Source organism: Pelophylax lessonae (assembly GCF_965119305.1).
Source record: "Pelophylax lessonae genome assembly, chromosome: 7".
NCBI classification, from domain to species: domain Eukaryota; kingdom Metazoa; phylum Chordata; class Amphibia; order Anura; family Ranidae; genus Pelophylax; species Pelophylax lessonae.
This window is the reverse complement of record NC_138774.1, coordinates 202,772,312-202,796,708: the sequence shown is the minus strand read 5'-3', so window position 1 is coordinate 202,796,708 and position 24,397 is coordinate 202,772,312. Positions and strand designations below refer to the sequence as shown.

At 44.2% G+C, this 24,397-nt stretch overlaps 1 protein-coding gene across 1 annotated transcript in view; it reads right to left on the bottom strand.

Moving 5' to 3' along the window:
• The window catches only part of LOC309559646 (properdin-like), a 95,263-nt gene that overhangs the window by 22,769 nt on the left and 48,097 nt on the right, over positions 1-24,397 (bottom strand). The window contains exons 4-7 of the mRNA XM_082262993.1: positions 10,362-10,532; positions 9,394-9,591; positions 7,585-7,758; positions 231-422 (exon numbers count right to left, since the gene is read on the bottom strand). Of these exons, the coding sequence (XP_082119119.1) occupies positions 231-422; positions 7,585-7,758; positions 9,394-9,591; positions 10,362-10,532 (735 nt within the window). The remainder of the gene's footprint in view (positions 1-230; positions 423-7,584; positions 7,759-9,393; positions 9,592-10,361; positions 10,533-24,397) is intronic.

The following is a 24,397-nucleotide window of genomic DNA, read 5'->3' as shown; positions in this document are numbered from 1 at the left end:
GTGGCCAATCACAGCACAGCTCAGCAGGGGGCCCAGCAGCGCACCCACAAACCAGAAAGTAAGTCATGATGTACCTGCACGTTGCTTAGCCTGGAGCTGCTGTCCGCCTGTAGTAAATATACTGTGGTTGGGTGGCAAGGGGTTAATATATTCTGCAAAATTGTTTAACATAGCAGCACACAAAACATGCAGCCTGTAGGCCCAAAGAAAAATAAAATCAATTAACTTACAGAAACATCTATCTGCGTTGTAGCAACTTCGGCTTTCTCTGGCATCACCGTCACACCACTTTCCTTCAAACCTTGTACCGACACATTGGCGTTTCCTGTACTGCAGCGCTACTCTATTTTTACATCTAATCAGATCTCCTGTAAGACGTTTGCATTCTGTCCATTCTTCCCAATTGGTCCATTCCCCATCAACTACAAGGAAGGAAAAAGAGAGGGAACCATGATAATACAGAGGGTTTTTTACGGAACCGCCTATAAGGAACCATACATTGCTACAGAAAATACCTTTTTTTAGGATGTTGAGAGGACTGGAAACTAACCACTGCAATGAAAAGGATGCTTCTTTATTCCAAGTGGCTGTCAGATTAATTTTAATAATGCAGGGCTCGAAGGATAGAACTATGACTCTCCCGGAAATGTTGCATGCCTGTAGGCAAGTGCAGTCTATTTTTTCCACTGCAGGTGGCGCTCAACTGCAGCAGCAGTGCAGAGGGTGAGGAAGTCAATAGGAATATGGTTCCTCTTTGGTTTCCCAGGTGACTGGAGAAGTGATCCGGTTGGATGCTGACAGCCCATGTGACTGGTGGCCATCTTGGGTCAGACAGAGTATATTTAAAACCCTGGCTCCTGTGTTTGGCACGCATTATAAGTATAGTGTAGCACCCCCTAGTGTGCAAACTAGTGTAGTCAAATTTAGTTTCTGACTCATGTAGCTGGGTTAGTCTTTGAATTGGTTAGGGTTACTGTAGATCAGACTAGAGGGCTGTACAGGTCAGGCCTCTGGTACCTCCTCCTGGTTCTAGAAGCTTGGAGACCTTTCTAGAAGCTAGTGGGTGGAGGCCAGGAGGTTCTGGTCTGCATATTTATGGGAATCTCAACAAACCCCTGGCAGGAGGTCTGGCAGGGTGGCTGGATCAGCCCATAAATATTGTGGAGCCCCTTCATCGGTAGAGTCGGGAGATGGAGTGAGGAAACTCTGTTGTGTAGCCTTGGTGGGGACCCTGGCTCCCAGGCTGGGAGCTGAGAAAAGGACAGAGGGATCTCTACTACCCCCACAGTCTCTTCTTCAAGACACCCTTTTTGCAAGAAAGGACCTGGACAGCAGTAGGTCTGAACAGCAGTCTCTTCCAAAGCAGCAGGATTTCCAGGGACAGTATGAGTACCTCTACACTTTCAGGGCCTAAAAGGGAGAAAGCTGTCTGATGCAATATCTATCAAGCTTTCTGGGACAGTGCCAACAAGCTAAACCCAATCCCTTGCCCTGGGACATTTAATTAAGCAACCAGGTGGACTGGTATTTTTGAGAGAAGGGGACATAGAGCTCCTGCAAGTTGAGACTTTGCTAAATTTCCACTAAGGGGACACAGAGCTCCTACCAAAGGGAGTTTTCATTGCCATTTTCTGAAAGACTGTTGCTGTTCCAGAAGGAATACATTTGGAGATAAGTCATTTTTTGTACATAAAGAAGGAAGTTGTCCTCATTTGTTGTTCTTCGAGTCAGGTTAGGCATCCCATAATCCCTATACCCTATCCAAGTTGTTTTCCCCAATAAAACAACAAAAACAAGCCCATGGACTGATTTCTTGTCACTGAATGAGAGTTGAAAATGTGTGTTGCCTGGCTGTGCAGGAATAGGGGGACCCAAAATCCAGCAAACCTCTAGGGGGTATCCATACAATAGGAATCCTCCTCTTCTTCTGGAAACCTCCCCACTTGGGCTTGGACCAGCCAGGCCGCATTCTGTCCCTCAAGACAGATGCTGTCAGTTCAGTTGAGATTTGCTCTTCTACAATCTTCTGTTAACCTGTGTTTATGTGCAGAATGCTAAATTTGTTTTGTTTCATATAGATTCATTATGTTACAAATTTTGTTTCATTGATTCATTTCAGAATTTGTTTAGTTTCGTTTAGTTCAGGAATCTCCAAACTACTGCCCTCCAATTTTTGCGGAACTACATGTCCCATGAGGTATTGTAAAACTCTGACATTCGGAAACAGAACAAGGCATAATGGGAATTGTAGTTCCTGAACAACTGGAGGGCCATAGTTTGAAGACCCCTGGTTAAGTTTAATTCAGTTAAACAAAAATTTCTAACGAATTTCAAATTCTCAGAGCAATTGGAATTCAAATCAGACAAAAAGAGATTGGCCGATTCAAATTCTATGTGAAGAATAGCTGGCTGTTATTGAGTGGGACGGGAAGCCTGCCGCCGTGTCCCTAACAACCGATGACTCATCAGCTGTCAGCAGGCTTCCCCACTGACAGCTAAAATGCAAACAAAAGAATTCCGGCAATGAAAAACTCAGAAACAAACTGCGTGGGAGACCCCTCTTATTCCATACAGGCTGTTTGGGTCTGGTATGGATTATAAGGGGAACCCCTCTCCAAAATGAATAAAAAAAACATGTGGGGTCGCCCCCCCCCAAAAAAAATCTTTACTAGACCCTTATCCGAGCATGCAGCCCGGCAGGCCAGGAAAGGGGGGACGAGCGTGCAGCCCCTCCTTCCTTGAACCATACCAGGCCGCATGCCCTCAACATGGGGGGGTGCTTTGGGGCAGTCCCCAGATTCGCCCCACCCTCCCATGTGAATACATAGTACCCCTATTTATTCACCTAAAAGTATAAATAAAATCACAACACAAGTTTTTGATCCTTTATCAAAATGTCCCCCAGTGTAGATGCATCATCGCCCACCTCCACCCCCGACCCGAAAAACAAAAGCAAAAAAACTCCGGTCTTGTTGAAGGCTCCCACCATCTGCCAGCTCCGCCATCTGCCAGTTCTTAAATAGCTAAGGGGTGGAGCCACCTGGCGACATCACCAGGGGGCCCCTCCCTCTTGTGACACCATCGACCAGAGGCATGCTCGGTCAATGATGTCACAAGGGGACGGGGGTCACCTAATGATGTCATTGGGTGACTCTGCCCCTTAGTTATTTAGGTAATGTCAGATGGCGGAGCAGGCAGACGGCGGGAGCCTTCGACCAGACTGGAAGTTTTTTTTTCTTTTTTCGGGTCCGGCGGTGTGGCGGGTGCTGTGATTGACGATGGAGCTACATGGGGGACATTTTTTTCAAATTTTTTAATAAAGGACTAAGGGACTTGTCAAAAACTCATGTTGAGGTCTACTCTCTTTTTACACTTTTTTGGTGTATGGGTAGGAGTACTATGTATCTCTTACTCATTCACATGGGGGGGCTGGGATCTGGGGGCCCCTTCCAGATTCTGATAAGCCCCCCTGCCCGCAGACCCACATAATCACCGACCAGGGTTGTGGGAAAGAGGCCCTTGTCATCAATATGGGGGCAAGGTGCTTTGGGATGGAGGAGCAGAGCCCCACACCTCAAAAACCCACGCTGATTGTTTTCTGAATTTTTCATTGCCGACTTTCTTTTGCTTACATTTAAGCTGTCAGTGGGCTTCCCCACTGATGAGTAATCAGTTGTTAAGGACAGGGTTACCGGCTTCTCGGCTTATTCTTAACAACAAGCTATTCTTCACATAGAAATCAAAATCGTTTGATTATTTTTCGATCGATCTGATTTGGAATTATTCAGAAATTTTGGAATTCGATACAATATAAGAATATACTAAACATAATTAAACAAATTTCAATTAAATGTATTATTACTTAATTTGGAGATTCAAATACATCCAAATCTCGGAATAACCAAAAATTAGTCCAAATTTATATTTGGGCAGAAACAAATTGCACATCTCTACCTGTGTTCCCGGTTGGGCTGCCTTTAGCCAGGCTTGTTCTGAATTGTTGTAATCTGACTACAATACAAGTTCTGTCTATTTTCAACTGGATTGTGTGTAAGGTACTGCCGCCGCACCACGTTGCATCCTCTCACATGCCAAAGACACTGACAGGCTGCAGAGCTGGACAGAAGGGAGGTAGGAGACATGGGCCACGGGAGAAGTGTACTATTAGGCCCTGTTCTGAATTGCATAACTATGTTCTCACAAGATTGTGCTGCCCATTGATCTTTCCTAACTGTGAATGGATTACAGTAGCTGGGAGCACTCTGGGAGATAGTCTTGAGAAAGGATCCTAACTACAGCTGTCCATGGGCTGCAACTACAAGACCCATAAGCACCTGGGGACAGGAGGGACCATATGAAAGAAAGAAGAAGCCAGGCAGTTGGGGGAGGCGAGCCAACTGGGTAGGAGTGAGAGTCATGCTGTGCCAAGCCGTGCTGTGTCGAGTCAAGCTGTGCTAAGCTGGGTAGTGCCAGACGGAGAGTGCTGGACGACAGAACCAGGGGGTTGTTTTGAATGTGGCAACCTGCTATCCAGAATTGCTGTCCAGGTCATCATCCCATCTGCCTTGGTCTGCTGTGCCACTGCTTAAGGGAGCCCCCCACCACACAAACTACTTATAGCAGAGGGATTTTGTAAGAGGGTCTCTGATCTACTTTAAAACTATAACTATCTGTTACCTTTCCTTCAGTCTAGACTTGACAAAGAGCCACATCTCCATTGCTCCCTTTTGCTACAAGAGCTTTATCACACTTGCTGCTTCATCCATCAGTACCTCAAAGCCAAATATAGAGCCTATAGCCATTTATATTCTAGAACACTGACTTTACTTTAGTTTCCATCTTCACCTTTTTTGCACGCCAAAATTTTAAAGGGCCCCAATGTTGCTGAGGGCTGAACTGGGTTGCTGTTATTGAGTACAAGTTTCCGAACCCCTTTGTTTGAGAGTTCTCAAGGGATTTAGCCTATTTCTTCTAACCCCTCTCCTTAAAATCTTCCTTGGTCACTTGAGGTGTAACCTCTCATACAGAGAGCTATTGTTTACACTCCTGGTACTACAGTATATACTGCGTTTGATTCTAGAAGTTCCCCTGTTGGATGCATTGTATCTGCTTTTGTTTTGTTTATGTGCATTGATATTGATGCACCAAAGTGCTTTGTTATATTTGTGATATACAGTACAGCTACCAATACAGTCTTTTTATAGTTTTAAAGGGCAGTGTGTGCAATCTTTGTACGTATTCTGGGAGTTCCCAGTTAAGGTATTCTAATAGTGTCAGTGAGGGTGAGGCCTCGCCCAGGGATAGAGACAGGGGAGGACTGGGCCAGGGGGCAGGGGGGCAATTGCCCCCTGGGCCACTCTTATGTTCTGTAAACAGGCTTCACCGCTTCTGCCACAGACATGCCTAAAGGATTCCTGGTGAAGAGAAGTAAAAAGTTCCCACCACTGACCTACTGAGTGTGGGATGAAGACAAGGACAGAGCACAGGCCTCCCTCCCCAGCATTGATGGTGTAAACTGTGTCAGAGCAGAGGCCGGATCCATGCCCCACTGGAGACTCTCCTCCCCTGGCCAGCCCCAACCGAGCTGTCCAAGCTCCCCCCAATTGCCCCCTGCTTGCCAGGTTGGGAACCCAGATTCAGCCAGTGAGTAGAGAGTACCTGAAGCAGGGCTTCACCCTAGAATTGGGGTCAGGAGGAGGACGGAAAGAGGAAGAGTGGGGGGGGGGGATTCGCTGCACCAAGGGCCTCTGGTTTGTACTTGCCCCCTGGGCCGAAGGTTGCCAGTCTGCCCTTGGATAGAGAGAGCAGAGGACCCAAACTTACCAGTGGCTCCTGTGGGGGTAGCGTTCCATAAGTATAAAAGCTCTTCTATTGCAGGGACCTTTATTCTGGATCTTTTTATAACCCAATAGGGTTATTAAAGTGATTTTAAACTGAAGAATATGTGCTTTAACAACCATTGAACCATGTGGCATGCATGTTTAAGCTCCTGCACATCAGATCAACACCAGGGTTCCACAAATCCCTAGGCATATTGGTATATAAATATTGACCAGATTTTCTGTTTGATGAACTTGTCCCCGCAAACTCCACCTCCTACTATTGATTGTTGTGGCTGCCCCCCATTGTATAAAGGCTTTTAGCTGATGTGGAAATTTAGGGCTACAGGGGAAGATAGGCTGATGTGGGAATTTAGGGCTACAGGGGAAGATAGGAGCAGTTATGAGGCTTTTTACAGTTCAGGAAAACATGAACCCATATTTCCTTTCCTTGGTTTGGAGGTCACTACAGTTATATATAAAGCAGATCTTATATTGCATCCAATAGTAGATTCTGAAATGTTAGTATTAGTCACATGACACACGAAGCAGAGCTTTCACAAAAAGGTCATCATTTAAATGCACATAGGTTTGCAGAGGGTCTAAATCCGTCCCTGTAGGGAGGCACCAGGAGGTGATTTTTCTCGTTTAATTGTCCCTTTAAGATGCTTAAAAACCTTCCTTGGATCCAACATATATTATGTCATTTTGCAGCAAGTACACAACACCTCAAATTAGTATTTTAGGAGTTGCATTCCAAATATCCCTTATGTAACACCTTCCTGGATAACTGCTAAGATTAGGTGAATAGGTGTTAGAAAAGGGACATTTAGTTATGGCTCACTGTACTCAGTGGAGCTGCTGTTTATTGTTAGGCAAATTTAGTTTGGCTCACTGTAACCAATGTGGCTGTGTTGATTATTTTGGTCTGTTCTGTGTTGCAGCAGTTGCAGGATTGACTGCCCCCCAATCAGTCTGGAAAGCTTTGGAAATTAGTGGGCAGAGAAGGTCTAACCAGCAGCTAAATATTCATACAGCCCTGGCAAATCCCTCATGAGGGTCGCCCAGATGGTAGCTAGGAGCCTGTATAAATACTCTGTGACAGAGTGCAGGGGAGTCTTTTTCCTTAGAAGGAGGTCACAGCCTAAGGGGGGAGGCTACTTGCCGCCTTAGGCCCCCCTGCTATGTACCTTCAAGGTGTTGAGGCCTTAGGTGGGCTACCTGGAGACCTGCGTTCCTGAAAATCACAGAGAGCTGACTGAGGGACTGTCGTCTGAGGATCTAGTCTAGTATCACAAGAGAAAGTTGTCGCAAGGATATTGGCAACCAATTTTCTATGGAAATTTTTGAGTTCAGACTGAAGAGAGATCCTAGAGACTGTGAGCTGAGGCCATCCCTCGCAAGTTAGAGTAATCTGTGTGTGTAAATGGGACATAGTCCCCACTCCCAGCGTCCTGAAGAGCTTAGTCTGTTTAATTCCCAGTGAAAGGACTTTTCTTGGACTGTTCACCAGAGGAATGTTACAATCCTCAAGTTTGTTACAGGCTCAAAGTTCTATACAAGACAAGTGTCCTTCTATTTGTAGATTGAGGAGTATCCCATTCATTTCCCTAACCCCATCCAAGTTACCCAAAAATAAAACCACCAAAAAGAACACCCCTGGATTGACCCGAAGAGTGACTGTGACCGTGTGCCTGGCAATGGGGCTACTGTTGGGAAAAAGAACCCTAGGCATCTTTCTAGTAGCTCCTACGGGGGTACTTACTTGGACAAGGCTGTTGTGTATTGCAGACAGTATGTCTGGTAGGAGATCCAATGCAATTTCTTCCTCCATATTTAGGTGCTGGACTATCACAAGATCTCTTCTGCCCCTCCCGTCCTACACCACAGGTGACTGAGCACTCCGAGTCCTTCTGCCACGCTCCCCATTGTCCATCAACTATGGAAACCATACACAGATCATGAGGATGGCAGTGAGGAAACCGCTAAATGGCAATACATACTAATAGACAGTTCTATTTAAAAGAGAATACAATTTACAAGGAAAAGGAAAAATATATTTTGCATATAGATCTTGACAATTTATAAAGACTTTCTGCTCTGTAATGGAAATCTTTGATGATAATTCACCTAACCCTAAATCTAGCCTTATTCATTCATTTAATTGAAAATTGCAGAAATAATTTTCCTCAAGATTACAACAGAGTTTTTTGGTGTTTTTGCTATGTTTTGAAGTTTGGTTTTGCTGTTCTAACTATAGGCTAACTCCACCTTTCAGACCATATTTCATGTTAGACCCATATTTAGGGTGTAGCAAAAAACATGTTCAGCCGGCAAAGTCCCCAACCCCAAACTGGCACTCACACTTACAGAATTACAGGGTCCTTCTCTCCAATGGTTCCTGTCAGATTTGAAGTCAACAAACTGTGTATGGCTCCGCCCGTATAGCCAAATCAATCATTTACAGGAACGTGTGAATGAAAAAACAAGTCCCATAGGCCACTGCAGCAAAGGGACCATGGTTCTTAATGGAGTCCATTATTAAAGTCCATTAATATTTCCCTAGATCTTTAACTGAAGGTCTGTATCTCTCTTTGGACCAGGGGTTGGAGGAAGAGTCTGCATGAGCCAGAGCATTGCACCCTCAGTCCACTGATCGCAATTGCAATACTTTGCAGGAAAAAATTGAATACATTTATAAATGCACATTTTTGCTTTTTGCAAAATCGGTGCATTAATTACTTTTTTGCAAAAGGTGGAATTATTCTCTAACCATATAGTCTGCCAGTGCAGCTTCCTAGTTTAAACTTCATTAAACTGGATTCAAAACAGGGGATAGTTAGCAACAAAAATCAGGTTTAGAAAATGCAATTGCCTCTCTAATCTAAGGCATAAAAAAGGGAAAAATGAATTAAAAACCTAGGAGGTCCGCTCACTAAAATTTTCTTCCAGCCGAGGTTTGCATCTTTCTTTAATAAAACTTAAAAGTAAGTCAGTCAATCACATCCAAGTTTCAAGTAAAAGAAAATAGAACTATCTTACATCAGGTATCCCCATCAGAGTTCTCCTTTACATAAGGTGCCCCCATCAGAGTATTCCCATAGTCAGTTGCTCCTATCAGAGTGCTCCCTTACATCAGGTATCCCCATCAGAGTGCCCCCATACATCAGGTATCCCTACCAGAGTACCCCCTTACATTAGGTGCTCCTATCAGAGTATTCGCATTGATCAATTGCTTCTATCATAGTACTCCCCTTACATCAGGTATACTGAGGATACAGATCTTTACGATACACTGGGAGAGGAGACATAGGCATGGTCGCACAGCTGAAGGCGAGTGGCAACCGCAGCCGACGACACCTCCCACTGTGCGGTCCAACACCAACAAACCACTCTTACCAGGACATGCGGCTTGGTGGCCCAGACCCACCGGGTGAATGTCTGGTGTGCCCTATGGCTAGTCCAGGCCTGGTTGGCAATATTGGGGCTGTGCATGCCTCCCCGACACCATCCTGAGGACATGAGAGCACTGCAAGAAATATGACTGTTACAACCCTAAGAGTTAGTTGCTCACCTGGACAAAAGGGAAGGCCAGTGCAATCTTTGAAGTCACGATTACTCCCTGGGCATTGATTTCCTGGGGGGCTGCTTGAAGGGCTTGGGTTGTCACACTGTCGGAATCGGGACTGAGTTGGGAATATTCCAGAACCTTCTTCAATACAACTGGATGAGCACAGGCCCCAGCCTCCCCAGGCACCCCATTGCCCATGAGCTGGTGGGAGAAAAAAAAATGCAATAAAAGATCTAAAAGCCATTATTACTTTACATTGTCATGTAATTTAAGTCCAAATTTTGGCAAAGTCAAACACAGCCTTTTTCTACAAATTGAAGTTTGAAGACCCCAGTGAGGATATCTGACTCCACCACCTCTGGTACTTTGACTCTTGTAAGCACAGCTACCTAGTTCCTCTGTGTGAATTGTACACTCAATATATTTCTATGAAGATTCCACAAGGGGGTGTGAAGGAGCTTTTACTTGGTTCACAGATGTCAATAATGAATCAGAACGGCATCCAACTGTTTTTTTTTTAAGCATGACAGCAAGGCAACTAGCATATTGAGAAGGTCAGCAATTAAACCTGAAGGTCATCTGGGTCACTTTAATATCTCTAGTTCCCAGGGAGATGACAGGTGCTATTTTCCAAAATACTGGCCCACCATTTTATTTATATTTGGAGACCATAATGGGCAAATTTCTCCATCGGCTCACAACAAGATGTCACTGACTAACAGACAAGTCATGTTTTTCTTTTTTATCTAGAATCCACAGGGAGGAACACAACTCCAACATTTGTATATATAAAAGAGATGAGAGGAACCGACTATTCTCCTGAGGTTATTTCACCAGTTCCTAAGAGATGAGAGCATAAAATGAAAACAATCGTTTTGGATGGAGCTGATCCTTACGATGATTGTAGTGCTCATATCAAAGCTATAAAAATGGTATACTGTAAAGTGTATTAAAAGATTGGGGTCACCTACTTGGGCAGACTTGAAGGGTGTCACATTTTTCAACCTCTTCATTATTACCGCGACATGACCCTCCGCACAATGGAGAAGGACTATTGCATTGCCGGGTGCGTTTCCTCTGTCCACGTTCACAGGTCACAGAGCAGGCAGACCATGCGCTCCATTGTGACCAGCCTCCAGCCTCTGTCAATCAACAATATTCCATAATACAAAAACGTCAGTGAAACTGTTAAGTGATCCTAAAAGAGGTAGTGATATACTGAAAGCACAATTTGTATATCTTTTGCTTTATTTGACAAGGGGTGTCAGTGTAATTACATAAATTAGTACACATGCAATTTGTTTCCCTCGAGTTAATTAGTCTAAACACAGAATGAACAAGTTGCAGGTAAACTTTTGCTTTTTCTGTATTATTTTCTTAATTGACTGCAATGCCTCTCTTTTCTCTAGATTTCCCAGGAATTTGTTATTTGTCATTGCCTGCAGCAACGTTAACAAGATGGGAGTCCCTTGTATAGAGTTTTGAGCTAAATAAATAGTGTAAAAGATAGCACACATCTCTTACCATTACCTTAAAGTGAACTCATTGCCAGACTATGCACTTTAAAGTATTTACATATTCTAAACAATTACCTTTACAACTAGCCTTATAAACCCCTGGAGCTATTTGCATTGTGGATAAACTCATCTTCAAAATTCACAACAGGGGCACTAAAAAACAGCCTATTTAAACCTAATTCACTTTTCTGGCAGCCCTTGCCACTCCTCTATTAACTGATCTATGGTGAATCAGATGGCAGTTGACATGCGGCTGGGAAGCTTCTCAGTAACCATTTTAACCCCTAAAAGTCAGCATTATTAAACATGGTTGTAGAGAGGTTGTGCTTCAGTCTCATTTGCTTGAAGGAGTTGCATTTGGCAGTAGTACTGCCCACCGAATATGGCAGGAAGTTTTGTCAGGGCATGTGTGCAACCTGATCCAATTGCTCTTGCTGCTAAAGGGGGGGGAGGGGTTAAAACAGTAGCTCAACCAACTATTTTATCCCCACCCCTACCTGCAAGTGTAAATAAAAAATATAAATAAATAGTGAGCTTTTCTAAAAAGTGAGTAGATAACTAAGTGGCGGTTCACACTGGAACCCGGTGTGTGAAACCCACCTTCTGTGCACGTTTCCCACACCATGTTCAAATCCTACTTCACTTGTGATCTGCAGCAGGTGTCAGTACAATGCTAACGACACCCCAAACACAGGTCACTGAGCCGAAAAGTAAAGTGTTAAGTTTGTGTATACAATTGCTAACGGTAACCCAGAGGGACCCAAAAAGGTGAAGAATTTAGCAGTCCTCTAGGGGGCAGTGATACACGCGTGTACTGCTTGTTAGGAAAATGTTCACCTTTTAACCACTTGCCAACCAGCCGCCGTAGTTTTACGGCTGCAGTTCTTTATGCGAAACAACGTACTTGTATGTCACTTCGTGAAACAGATAGTGGGGACGCGCCCACGTGCCAATTGGCCAGAGGGGGAGCCAATCAGTGGATCCCCCCGCGATCGCTCCCCATGGAGACAGAATGGCGGTCTGCCTATGTAAGCAGGGCAGACCACTGTTCTGTCAGAGATGAACACAGGGATCCTATTTAGGAAGACAGGTCTTTGTGTTCATTTAGTGAGTTGATACATACAGTTAGAAATCACTCCTTAGGAGCACACAACCTTTTGACCGCCCCTGGTGTTAACCCCTTCCCTGCCAGTGTCATTAGTACAGTAACAGTGCATATTTTTAGCACTGATTACTATAGTAATGTCACTAGTCCCCTCAAAAGTGTCAAAAGTCAGTTAGGTGTCCGATCTGTCCACCCCAATGTCGCAGTCCTGCTGAAAATCGCTGATCACTGCCATTACTAGTAAAAAAAATAAAACAAATAAATAAATAAATACAAATGACATAAATCTATCCCCTAGTTTGTAGACGCAATAACTTTCGCGCAAACCAATCAATATACACTTATTGGGATTTTATTTTACCAAAAATATGTAGCAGAATATATATTGGCTTAAATTGAATATGATTTTTTTATTTTTTTTAATTGGGAATGTTTTATAGCAAAAAGTAAAAAATAGTTTTGTTTTTTTTTCCGAATTGTCGCTCTTTTTTTGTTTATAGTGCAAAAAATTAAAAATGCAAATACCACCAAAAGAAAGTTCTATTTATGGGGAAAAAAAAAGGACATCGGTTTTATTTGGGTCAAGCGTCGCACGACCGGGCAATTGTCAGTTAAAGTATTGCAGTGCCGTATCGCAAAAAATGGCCTGGTTATTAAGGGGGTAAAACCTTTCCGGTCCTTAAGTGGTTAATGTCTATGGTCTAGCAGCAGGTGCACTCTTGCCAGTGTCCTGAGAGAGCTTACAATTAAGCCTTAGAAGCCCATTCAAAGATCAACAAATATTTTTCATTATTGACATTTTATTATAATGTTTTGAAAAAGTGAATATGAAATAAGTTTACATAGGCTGTCTCCATAACTGTCTATTATACACTACATACACACTGCTCAAAAAAAATAAAGGAACACTCTTTAATCAGAGTATAGCATCAAGTCAAGTAAACTCCTACGATATTAATCTGGTCAGTTAAGTAGCAGAGGGGGTTGTTAATCAGTTTCAGCTGCTTTGGTGTTAATGATATAACAACAGGGGCACTTGATGGGCAACAATGAGACGACCTCCAAAAAAGAATGGTTTTACAGGTGGAGGCCACTGAAATAATTTTCCCTACTCGTCATTTCTGACAATTTTTTACTAGTTTTGCATTTGGCAAGGGTCAGTGTCACTACTGGTAGCATAAGCGATACCTGGACCCTCTAGAGGTTGCACAGGCATTGCACAGTCATTCCAACTCCTCCAGGATGGCACATCAATAGGTGCTATTGCCAGAAGGTTTGCTGTGTCTCCCACCACAGTCTAAAGAGCATGGAGGAGATTCCAGGAGACAGGCAGTTAATCCAGGGAAGCTAGACGGGGCCAAAGAAGGTATTTAACCCATCAGCAGGGCCGGTATCTGCTCCTTTGTGCAAGGAGGAACAGGATGGGCACTGCCAGAGCCCTACAAAATGACCTCCGGCAGGCCACTGGTGTGAATGTTTCTGACCAAACAATCAAAAACAGACTTCATGAGGGTGGCCTGAGCAGGGCTGGCCCAAGACATTGAGCTGCCTGGGTCAAAGAATGAAATGCTGCCTCCCCCCCCCCCCTCAAAAAAAAATACACGCCCAACAATGGCCCCCCACATTCATTATTTTATATAAATATAACATTTATAAAATATTATATATACTGTTATATCCTTCCATACCTTACCAGTGGACCGGACACCAAGACACCAATTATTTGTTCTCAGTCCTCCTGTCACTCCTGTGTCTGCAGTGCCCACTGCCTAGAAGATCTAGCCTGCCCTGCATGAGATGGAGTGTGCTGATGTCTGACGTCATTGCGCCATGATCATGTGAGGGACGTTCTGCCTCCTTATATTCATCAGTTTGCAATACAGGTGGCAGGATGAGATGGGGAAATGCGGCCAGTAATGCGCCTAAAACTGATGACATACAAAACTGCTGGAAAAAAAAATCTTGGGAGTCAATTTGCCACCCCTCTTCAAGTGCTGCCTGGGTCCAATGAACCCAGGGGGACCCATGGTAGGGACATCCCTGGGCCTGAGTGCCCAACGTACTCTAGTGGGCCCTGTGCTTACTGTTCGACACCATGGAGCTCGATTGGAATTTGCCACTGAATGCCAGAATTGGCAGGTCTGCCACTGGCACCCTGTGCTTTTCACAGATGAGAGCAGGTTCACCCTGAGCACATGTGACAGACCTGAAAGGGTCTTGAGAACCGTGGAGAACGTTATGCTGCCTGTAACATGTTCAGCATGACTGGTTTGATGGTGGGTCAATGATGGTCTGGGGGGGCATTTCCATGGAGGGACACACAGACCTAGACAATGGCACCCTGACTGCCATTAGGTATTAGGCATTAGGGATAAAATCTTTAAACCCATTGTCAGACCCTACCCTGGTGCAGTGGGTCCTGGGTTCCTCCTGGTGCACGACAATGCCCGGCCCTAAGTGGCGAGAGTATGCAACCAGTTCCTGGAGGATGAAGGAATTGATACAATTGAATGACCCCCCACGCTCGCCTCACCTAAATACACTAGAACACCTCTGGGACATTATGTTTCGGCCCATCTAACGCCACTACGTTTCACCTCAGTCTGTTCAGGAGCTCAGTGATGCCCTAGTCTAGATCTGGGAGGAACTACCCCAGGACACCATCTGTCGTCTCATTAGGAGCATGTCCCGACGTTGTCAGGCATGCATACAAGCAAGTGGGGGGTAATACAAACTACTGGTTACCATTTTGAGTTGCTGCAATGAAATTTCAGCAAAATGGACTACCCTGCTGCATTTTTTCACTTTGATTTTCGGGGTGTCTTTGAGATCAGCCCTCTGTAGGTTGATCAATTTAATTTCCATTAAAGACTGTGCCATCCTTCCGTTCCTAACGTGTTACCCAGTCCATATCAGTATAAATGTAGCCTGGTCGCAGGTTCCACCTGGAGTTGTTCAGATTATTCTGTTTGTTATTAAAGTTTCTACAAGGCAACGGACCATTGAATTATGGGAGATGTAGTTCTGGGAGGAGTGAAGGTTTGCGAATCATCTGTTTGACTGAACTATCCTCCCAGGGAGCATTGGGACTCTCAGAAGCTGCTAAACAATGAAGGAAAAAGGGAGAGAGCTACAGCCCGGTTAGTGAGGGTAGAAAATAGCCTCTCGGAAGATGAGAGTGAAGTGGAATTGGAGGTGCTTCACCAGGAAGATACTGCAGAGAAGAAGAAGTCAGAGGATGGTTCACCCTCTGCAGACCTGATGCTTCAGGTGGCCCAGGCACAGACTCAGATGTGCCAGACCCTCATGCAAGTAATGGAGGCCCAAGGGAAGGTCCCTGAGACACAGAGAACTTTTAAGGGATCCAATCTTTTTCCTTCCCGAGAGAGAGGATGTTTCACCTGTGGAGAAATGGGACACTTTCGGCCCAGTGCCCAAAACAGGGCCTAAGCCCTGAAGTACTGGAAGAATTATTGAAAGCGTTACAGAAATTCGTTTTCACCAAGAAGGCGGAAAATTTCAGGGGACCTCAGTGAAGGAGCCAATTGAGAGTCCCTCTGGAAGCCTGAGCTCCAGTAGTTATGATAATGGTCACAGTCGCTGCGGGGGGGGGGGTCTTCTTCCCCGTCCCTCCCCAATGCCTCCGTACCCTTGTGGGGACCACCTGAGTTCAAGAGAAGGTATGGAGAACTCCAAGAACCAAGTCAGTAAAGTACAGACAATAGAATTTCCTCAAGAAACTGAACCCAGGAGGGTGAGAGACTTCAATACTAAAGCTCGTCGGAGGCTAGCCAAGGGTTCATCGGAGGAAGAGGTGCATCCCAAGTTGAGGCAAGCCTTTCAGCGAGTATTACAAGAGCAGAGGACCCCTGTTGAGGAGGTGGGAAAGCTCCGGCAGCCGGAGAGAGGACCTGCATGGAGGCTGTGGTGAAGCTGTCCTGGGACCAGTCAGGCCCCTTTGTGATGTTGGAAGGGGACCTGCTAGGAGAAGACAGCGGGATTGAGTTAGTCCCAGAAATAGTCCCAACAAAGGTCCTACGCAAGAACGGTGGGAAGATTCCTGTTAGTGTCCGGAATGTCACAACCCAGCCTGTCAGTCTGAAGCCTAGGGTGGTCTTCTGGCATGTGAGTGCTGCCTCACCGTTAAAGAATTGAAGGAAGAGGAAGACAAGATGAAAGGATCAGAAGATACTTCTCCTCGACGCCCAGCTGTTCCCTTTAAGTGGGGGGAACGGATGAAGACACAGTTGTCCAGATGGGAGAAGCTGTTTTCTAAAAATGATTATGATGTGGGTTGTGCTAAGAGTGTCCACCATCGGATTTGCCTCAGCAAAGACAAGCCCTTTAGAGAAAAAGCTTGGAGGATGCCACTGAGTGACTTGGAGGATCTTAGGGAACAATTGTCTGAGTTGAAGAGATCGGGCGTCATCCGGGAGTCTCGCAGCCCTTATGCTTCACCCATAGTAGTGGTCCGCAAGAAGAATGGGACTATCAGAATGCGTATTGACTATCGCACTCTGAATCGCAGGACTATTCCTGATCAGTACACTACTCCTCGGATAGAAGATGCTCTGCAGTGCCTGTTTGGGGCCAAATGGTTTAGTGTACTAGACCTGAAGAGTGGATATTATCAAATACAAATGCACCTGGATGATCAAGAAAAGACTGCCTTCATCAGCCCGTTGGGGTTTTTCGAGTTTAACCGTATGCCACAAGGGCTGGCGGGAGCCCCAGCAACCTTTCAGCGGCTCATGGAAAACACTGTGGGTGACATGCATTTGATCCTTGTGTATTTAGACAACATTATTGTCTTTGGGCAGACATTAGAAGAACATGAGGCCCACCTGGAGAAAGTGTTCCAAAGGCTCTATGAGGAAGGGTTAAAGTTATCCCTGGAGAAATGTCAGTTATACCAGATGTCTTTTACATACCTGGGTCATGTGGTATCTGCAGCGCGAGTTTCCACTGACCTGAAGAAGTTGGAAGCTGTCACTACTTGGCCAAGGCCTACCAATGTGAATTGAGATTCTTTTTGGGATTTTGTTCTTACTACAGAAGGTTTGTGAAGAATTTCTCACAGATCGCCAAACCCTTGAATGAGCTGCTGAAGAGAGTTTGCCTTACCAGAAGGGCGAGATGTCCAAGAAGGGACCTAGGGGGTCCAAAGAGTCCATTCAAGCTCAGTGGAACACCAAATGTGAACAGGCCTTCTGGAGGCTAAAGGAGAATCTCACCAAAGCTCCTGTCTTGGCATATGCAGACCTGGCCAAGCCGTACGAGTTACATGTGGATGCAATTAGAGATGGACTGGGGGGGTGTTATACCAAGAAGCTGAAGGGAGGCTGCGCCCCATTGCCTACATCAGTCGCAGTCTGTCCCCATCTGAGAAGAATTACCCCATCCATAAATTGGAATTTCTGGCCCTCAAGTGGGCTGTGGTGGACAAGTTAAGGGACTAGCTCTATGGAGCATACTTCGTGGTCAAGACTGACAATAATCCATTGACTTACCTACTAACTACAGCCAAGTTGGATGCTACCGGACATAGATGGCTAGCAGCACTTTCAGAATTCCAATTCAGCTTGAAGTATCAGCCTGAGAAAGGAAATTTGGATGCGGATGCATTATCTAGTACCAAAGTGTAATTCCTCTCTCATGGCCCGACAGGCACCTGCATAATAATCACACTCAGCAGTGTATCTATTGTGTATGCTGACGCATTGAAACAACCCCCAAATGAGGTCTGTGATACAATAAGGGCTGATGTACATAAAGTATATACTACCCCACAAAGAAATAACACTGGGAGAAAATGGCACAATATATCAAGCCTCTTAATATATAAAGTCTCTTAATATATCATGCTGATATTGATCAAGTCCTTATTAAAGATGTTAAAGGAAGTTCCTTAATCCCCCTTGTTTGAAGGTAATGCTCTAAAGGGTTAATTCCTCCACCACACCTCCTGTGGATCACCCATAGGCAATGGGCACTCACCGGAACATATGGGATAGAATGCCTTGTACACCAATATTTATCTCCTTTCTCATTCCAAGATACTCCTTTACACCTGTTCCCAGAAGCTCCTATAGAAGTAGTTGCTCCAAGATCTGTAAGTCGCCTCACTCCTCACTCAGGCAATTCCCAAACTGTGTGACAAGCGTATTGCAAAGAGAAAGATAGGCAAGGAGGACCCATAGCGTGATACTGTTTTAAAATTTTAATAGATAAACACCCCCCTTAGTAATCTCCTTACATTTAAAAAATATGTAACAGCAGGCAATTAAAAAAGCACCGAGATCACAGTACCGCTCTCCCTGTCTCCTCTCCGCTTCACGCGGCTACTATCTCCGATTTCCGGGTGATACGGCGTAGCGTCCAGGTTACCATGGACACCACGTGCTTACGCCTTGACGCGTTTTGTCATCACAACTTCGACAGAGGGCGTAAGCACGTGGGCCGGTCTCGTCCTATATACTCATATGCGGACACCCAATTTGCATTTTGACCCCTCCTTCAAGAAGCAAGCCAAAACCTTTGTTCAAAATGACATCATCTAAACGATATATGCCTCTACTAGGATCGGAATAACCAATGTAATCTCCCAGTCAGTTTTGTAACTTATAAATATACGGCACATATATATGTATATCATCCATTCACTAGGATATGTTTTATGTCTCATCTCGACTTAACTCAAGGGTAACACCTACTGATGGATATTGAACAATGCATGCCTGCATTGTTCAGTGACAGAAGTATGCCACTCTTACAACAAAAGGTAAAATGTAATAAAATAGTGGCTTTTTCCTCAAACAACCACGAATTAAGGTCAAGCATAATCAGATACCAAAACCCATAAACCATCTATATTGTATGATTATTATTAAAATATGACAATGCTGGATTTAATAACAAGATGTTATAATTACTCAGGTATTTTATTCTTTATCGCTATGTGGTCATCTCATGTATCTCCATAGTCACCAAGAAATGCCAATCTAAACGGGATTAGCATTAGGTAGACTCGGGACACTATGGCGGAAAAATGTGACCACACATAAAATTCTCTGAATCAAATAGTTGCTTAGAAAACAGTTTAGATCTAGGTCTATGTTTAACCCATTTGGTGCCAGGGCATTTGTCAAATAAATCCACTGAGTCTCCTTCTTTAACAACTCCCTGACCCAGTTAGATCCTCTCCAAGCCTGGGGCATCTTTTCAATACTCCAAAACTTGAGTCCTGAGGGGTCCCTTCCATATTTTTCCCTGAAATGCAGGGGAACACTATGATCTTTGTACCCGATGGTGATTTTATAAATATGTTCAGCTACAGTGGGGGTGGATAGTGGTCTAAAGAATAGCTCACAATTCAATACTCCACAATCATCTAACCATAATGTGGATGTGTTCAAGCAATTGATTATTAGAGATCTTGAAGCTATAAAACCTATAAGAAACGCCAACCCCAGATACATCCAGGTGGGAATTGAGTCCTTAGAGAAAAGGAAGGAGGTGGTCATCAGACCTGCTGACAAGGGCAGAGGTGTAGTAATCTTAAGTAGATCTTATTACGATAATCAATTGACAGAGATGCTTAATGACACAGATACATATGGATTGTTGGAGAAAGATCCCACTTAAATATATAGAAGAGATCTAAACAACCTTATTGAGTTCGGTTTGCTAAGAGAATTCTGTCAAAAAAAGAAAAAAAGTATTTGGTCCCAAGTTATAGCAGAATACTCAATATACTGTATATATCCTGCTGAAGGTCCATAAGGATCAGATCAACCCACCAGCCAGGCCCATTGTAAAAAGCATTGGGTCGGTAACGGCCAGGGTGGGTAAGTATTTAGATAGGTTTCTGCAAGATAGTGTTGTGAGCACCAAAGCCTGTAGATTTCTGTTTGTCCCATAATTATTTTTGGTATAGGGGTCAGTTTTTCACTCAACGTAGAGGAGTTGCGATGGGCGCGAAATTTGCGCCCAGTCTCGCAAATGTATTTATGGGAGAATGGGAAGATATGAAAATCTATGCACATCAGAGGGAGGAGTTATTGATGTATAAAAGATACATTAATGACCTCGTCTTTATTTGGGCAGGTTCAAAAGCATCCCTACAGGATTTTGCCAACAGAATAAACTCTAATGAAAAAAACATTAAATTGGATTTCACATGGAGCAGAGAAACTGTTAACTACTTGGATGTGAGTGTTACAATTCTAAATCGCACTTTAAAGCAGAGTTCCGGCTTCGGGGGTGAAATTTAGATAAAAATACCCCAGGGACAGTCAGGGCTAGTACATTCCACAATGGACAGCCTCTGAACTGTCCCGGGTCGCACTTACCTTTTAGAAGAAATACTTACCTTGAAAATTTCTTCTCCAGCGCTCCCAGAATGCGCCCCCCCGTCACTTCCGGTGCCTGCGCGTCATCCCTGCACAGCTTCTGGGCATGCCCTGACAAGCGGGGCTGGTGCAGGCGCATTGACTCCTGGGAGCGATGACGTTCAGCTCCCAGGAGTCATCGCAAACAGGAAGAGACAGCATGGGCCGCAGCCGCAGAGGGAGGAAGTAGAAGGAAGGTAAGTATACTTTCTTCAAAAACAAGGTGAGTAAAGAAAAAAAAAAATCGGGAGCATCCATTTGTTTTTCAGGGCATTCACAGCAACCAAATGGGCCAAACTGGTTTTTGAGCCCGGAACTCCGCTTTAACAACAAAGGCATATTTTAAACCCACAGACCGAAATGGTTATCTGCCTACACAGAGTGGGCACCACCCAAGTTGGTTAAGGAATATTCCTAAAGGGCAAATGCTGAGGATTCGGCTGAATTGCACTACTGACCACGATTATGCCCTTCAGCCACGAATTATTAAGAATAAATTAGTTGAAAAAGGATACAAATCATTATCGATTGACCAAACAATAAGGGAAGTAGGTTTAATTTCTCAGGATTCTTGTTTGGGTATCAAAGAGAAAACTGTGAAGACAAAACATCAGTGGGGATTCATAACTGATTATAATGTCCAGTATAAACAAACAGAAGATATCTTCACTAAGCATTGGAACATTTTACGAATGGACAAGATTTTGGGGAAGGTTGTGCCTGAGAACCCGGTCTTTATTTACAGAAGAGACCCAACTATAGGAGACAGAATAGTTAGAAAGGTTCTGGATCCACCTAAAATGCCCAAGATTTTTTTGAACAAATCCGTTTTTTTTTGCTTGTAGAAGATGTAGGGCTTGCCGTCAAGTTATGTCATGGTCTTACCTTCTTGCTGTTCTCCTTCGTTTGACATGTGCTGGCGGCCATCTTGGTTTCTGGGTTTCTTGTAGCCTCCCACCCTGCGGCTCCTCCTTCCCACTGGGAGGAGCTGGATGCCTAGCTCATATATATAGGAGGTCTGTGGCTTCAGTTCCCTGCTTGGTCCTCCTGTGTTCACATGCTTCTAAGACTGCTGCTGCTTCTGGTTCCTGTTCCTGGCTTCGTCTGACTACCCTGCTGGTTCCTGATTCTGGCTTCGTCTGACTACCCTGCTGATTCCTGATCCTGGCTTCGTCTGACTACCCTGCTGATTCCTGATCCCGGCTTCGTCTGACTACCCTCCTGGTTCCTGACCCCAGGCTTCGCAAAGACTCTGCATCGGTTTCGCCATCCGTTTGGACTTTTGCTTTATAGCTTGTTTTTCAATAAAGCTTTCTTATTTTCACTTATCTGTTGTTGTACGTCTGGTTCATGGTTCCGTGACAAGTTAACATCCATTATACACGTCTAACATCTTTTATATCCAAAGCGAATGGGAAATCCTTTGAAATTAAAGATTTTATATCTTGTGTATACACACGTGGTTTATGGATTGGAATGCACGTGTGGCCTTATTTATATAGGCCGCACAAAAAGAACTTTGGACAAACGCGTAGCTGAACATATTTATAAAATCACCATCAGGTACAAAGATCATAGTGTTCCCCCTGCATTTCAGGGAAAAACATGGAAGGGACCCTCAGGACTCAAGTTTTGGGGTATTGAAAAGATGCCCCAGGCCTGGAGAGGATCTAACCGGGTCAGGGAGTTGTCAAAGAAGGAGACTCAGTGGATTTATTTGACAAATGCCCTGGCACCAAATGGGTTAAACATAGACCTAGATCTAAACTGTTTTCTAAGCAACTATTAGATTCAGAGAATTTTATGTGTGGTCACATTTTTCCGCCATAGTGTCCCGAGTCTACCTAATGCTAATCCCGTTTAGATTGGCATTTCTTGTTGGCTATGGAGATACATGAGATGACCACATAGCAATAAAGAATAAAATACCTGAGTAATTATAACATCTTGTTATCAAATCCAGCATTGTCCTATTTTAATAATAATCATACAATATAGATGGTTTATGGGTTTTGGTATCTGATTATGGATCACCTTAATTCGTGGTTGTTTGAGGAAAAAGCCACTATTTTATTAAATTTTACCTTTTGTTGTAAGAGTGGCATACTTCTGTCACTGAACAATGCAGGCATGCATTGTTCAATATCCATCAGTAGGTGCTACCCTTGAGTTAAGTCGGGATGAGACATAAAACATGTCCTAGTGAATGGATGATATACATATATATGTGCCGTATATTTATAAGTTACAAAACTGACTGGGAGATTACAGTAGTTATTCTGATCCTAGTAGAGGCATATATCGCTTAGATGATGTCATTTTGAACAAAGGTTTTGGCTTGCTTCTTGAAGGAGGGGTGAAATGCAAATTGAGTGTCCGCATATGAGTATATAGGACAAGACCAGCCCGCGTGCTTACGCCCTCTGTTGAAGTCATGATGACGAAACACGTCAGGGCATAAGCATGCGGTCCCCATGGTAACCTGGACGGGGAAAGCGGTACAGTGATCTTGGTGGTTTTAAATTGCCTGCTGTTACATATGTTTTAAATGTAAGGAGATTACTAAGGGGGGAGTGGGACTTTTATGTGTGCTGTTTATCTATTAAAATTTTAAAACGGTATCACGCTATGGGTGCTCCTTGCCCATCTTTCTCTTTGCATTACGCTTGTCACACACGTTTGGGAATTGCCTGAGTGAGGAGTGAGGCGGCTTACAGATCTTGGAGCAACTACTTCTATAGGAGCTTCTGGGGACAGGTGTAAAGGAGTATCTTGGAATGAGAAAGGAGATGAATATTGGTGTACAAGGCATTCTATCCCATATGTTCCGGTGAGTGCCCATTGTCTATGGGTGATGCACAGGAGGTGTGGTGGAGGAATTAACCCTTTAGAGCATTACCTTCAAACACGGGGGAGTAAGGAACTTCCTTTAACATCTTTAATAAGGACTTGATCAATATCGGCATGATATATTAAGAGACTTTATATATTAAGAGACTTGATATATTGTGCCATTTTTTCACAGTGTTATTTCTTTGTGGGATAGTATATACTTTATGTACATCAGCCCTTTTTGCATCACAGACCTCATTTGGGGGTTGTTTCAATGTGTCAGCATACACAATAGCGCTGCTGAGTGGGAGGTGCCTGTCGGGCCATGAGAGAGGAATTACACTTTGGTACAAGTTGATGTAATTACAGAAGCTGCTTTGGTGCACCTAGATTGCATAATATTAATTGTTTATGTTTAATTTAAATTTTTTATTCAGCGCTGGGTGAGTGTTTGTCTACATATTTATTAGCAACCACTTTTTTATCATTGGATGCATTATCTAGACGCCCGCATCCTGCTGACAGAGGAAAACATGAATGGGTGCACCTAACCTCAGAAGGAGTGCAGGCCACTTGTCAAGGGATAGACTATTGCCTAAAAGGAGCCCTGGGAGCTGAGGTAGCAGGGGTTTCTCCTTCGGGGGTGCCCTGATGCTAGTGTGATTTAACTCAAGTGAGGAGCAAAAAACTTCCTCCACTGTCTAAAGAGGATGTAAAGAAAGCTCAAGGAGAAGACCCCCTGGGAGCAGGAGTGCAGAGGGCCCTGAAGACAAATAACCTCAAGATCCTAATAGAGAGTTCCGTTGTGGGGGCTAAAGTGGTCCATCAGGACTGGGAGAGGATGAAGATGAAGGATGGGGTAGTTTATCGAATGAACTCTGTGGAAGATTTGGTTGCAGTGTGTCAGTTGTTGTTACCAAAGAAATACCGGTTGACTGTTCTGGCGGCTCTACATGATTCCCATTGTCATTTGGGACCTGGCCGGACTTTTCAGCTAGTGAGAGACAGATTCTCCTGGCCGTTCATGAGAAAAGAAGTCGAGGCTTATTGCCATTCCTATATTCGGTGCATTTAAAGGAAGACACTGCCTCGCAGAGCTGCTGCCATGGGTCACCTACAGAGTCATGGACCCATAGAGCCGGTGTGTATTGACTTCCTGTGTC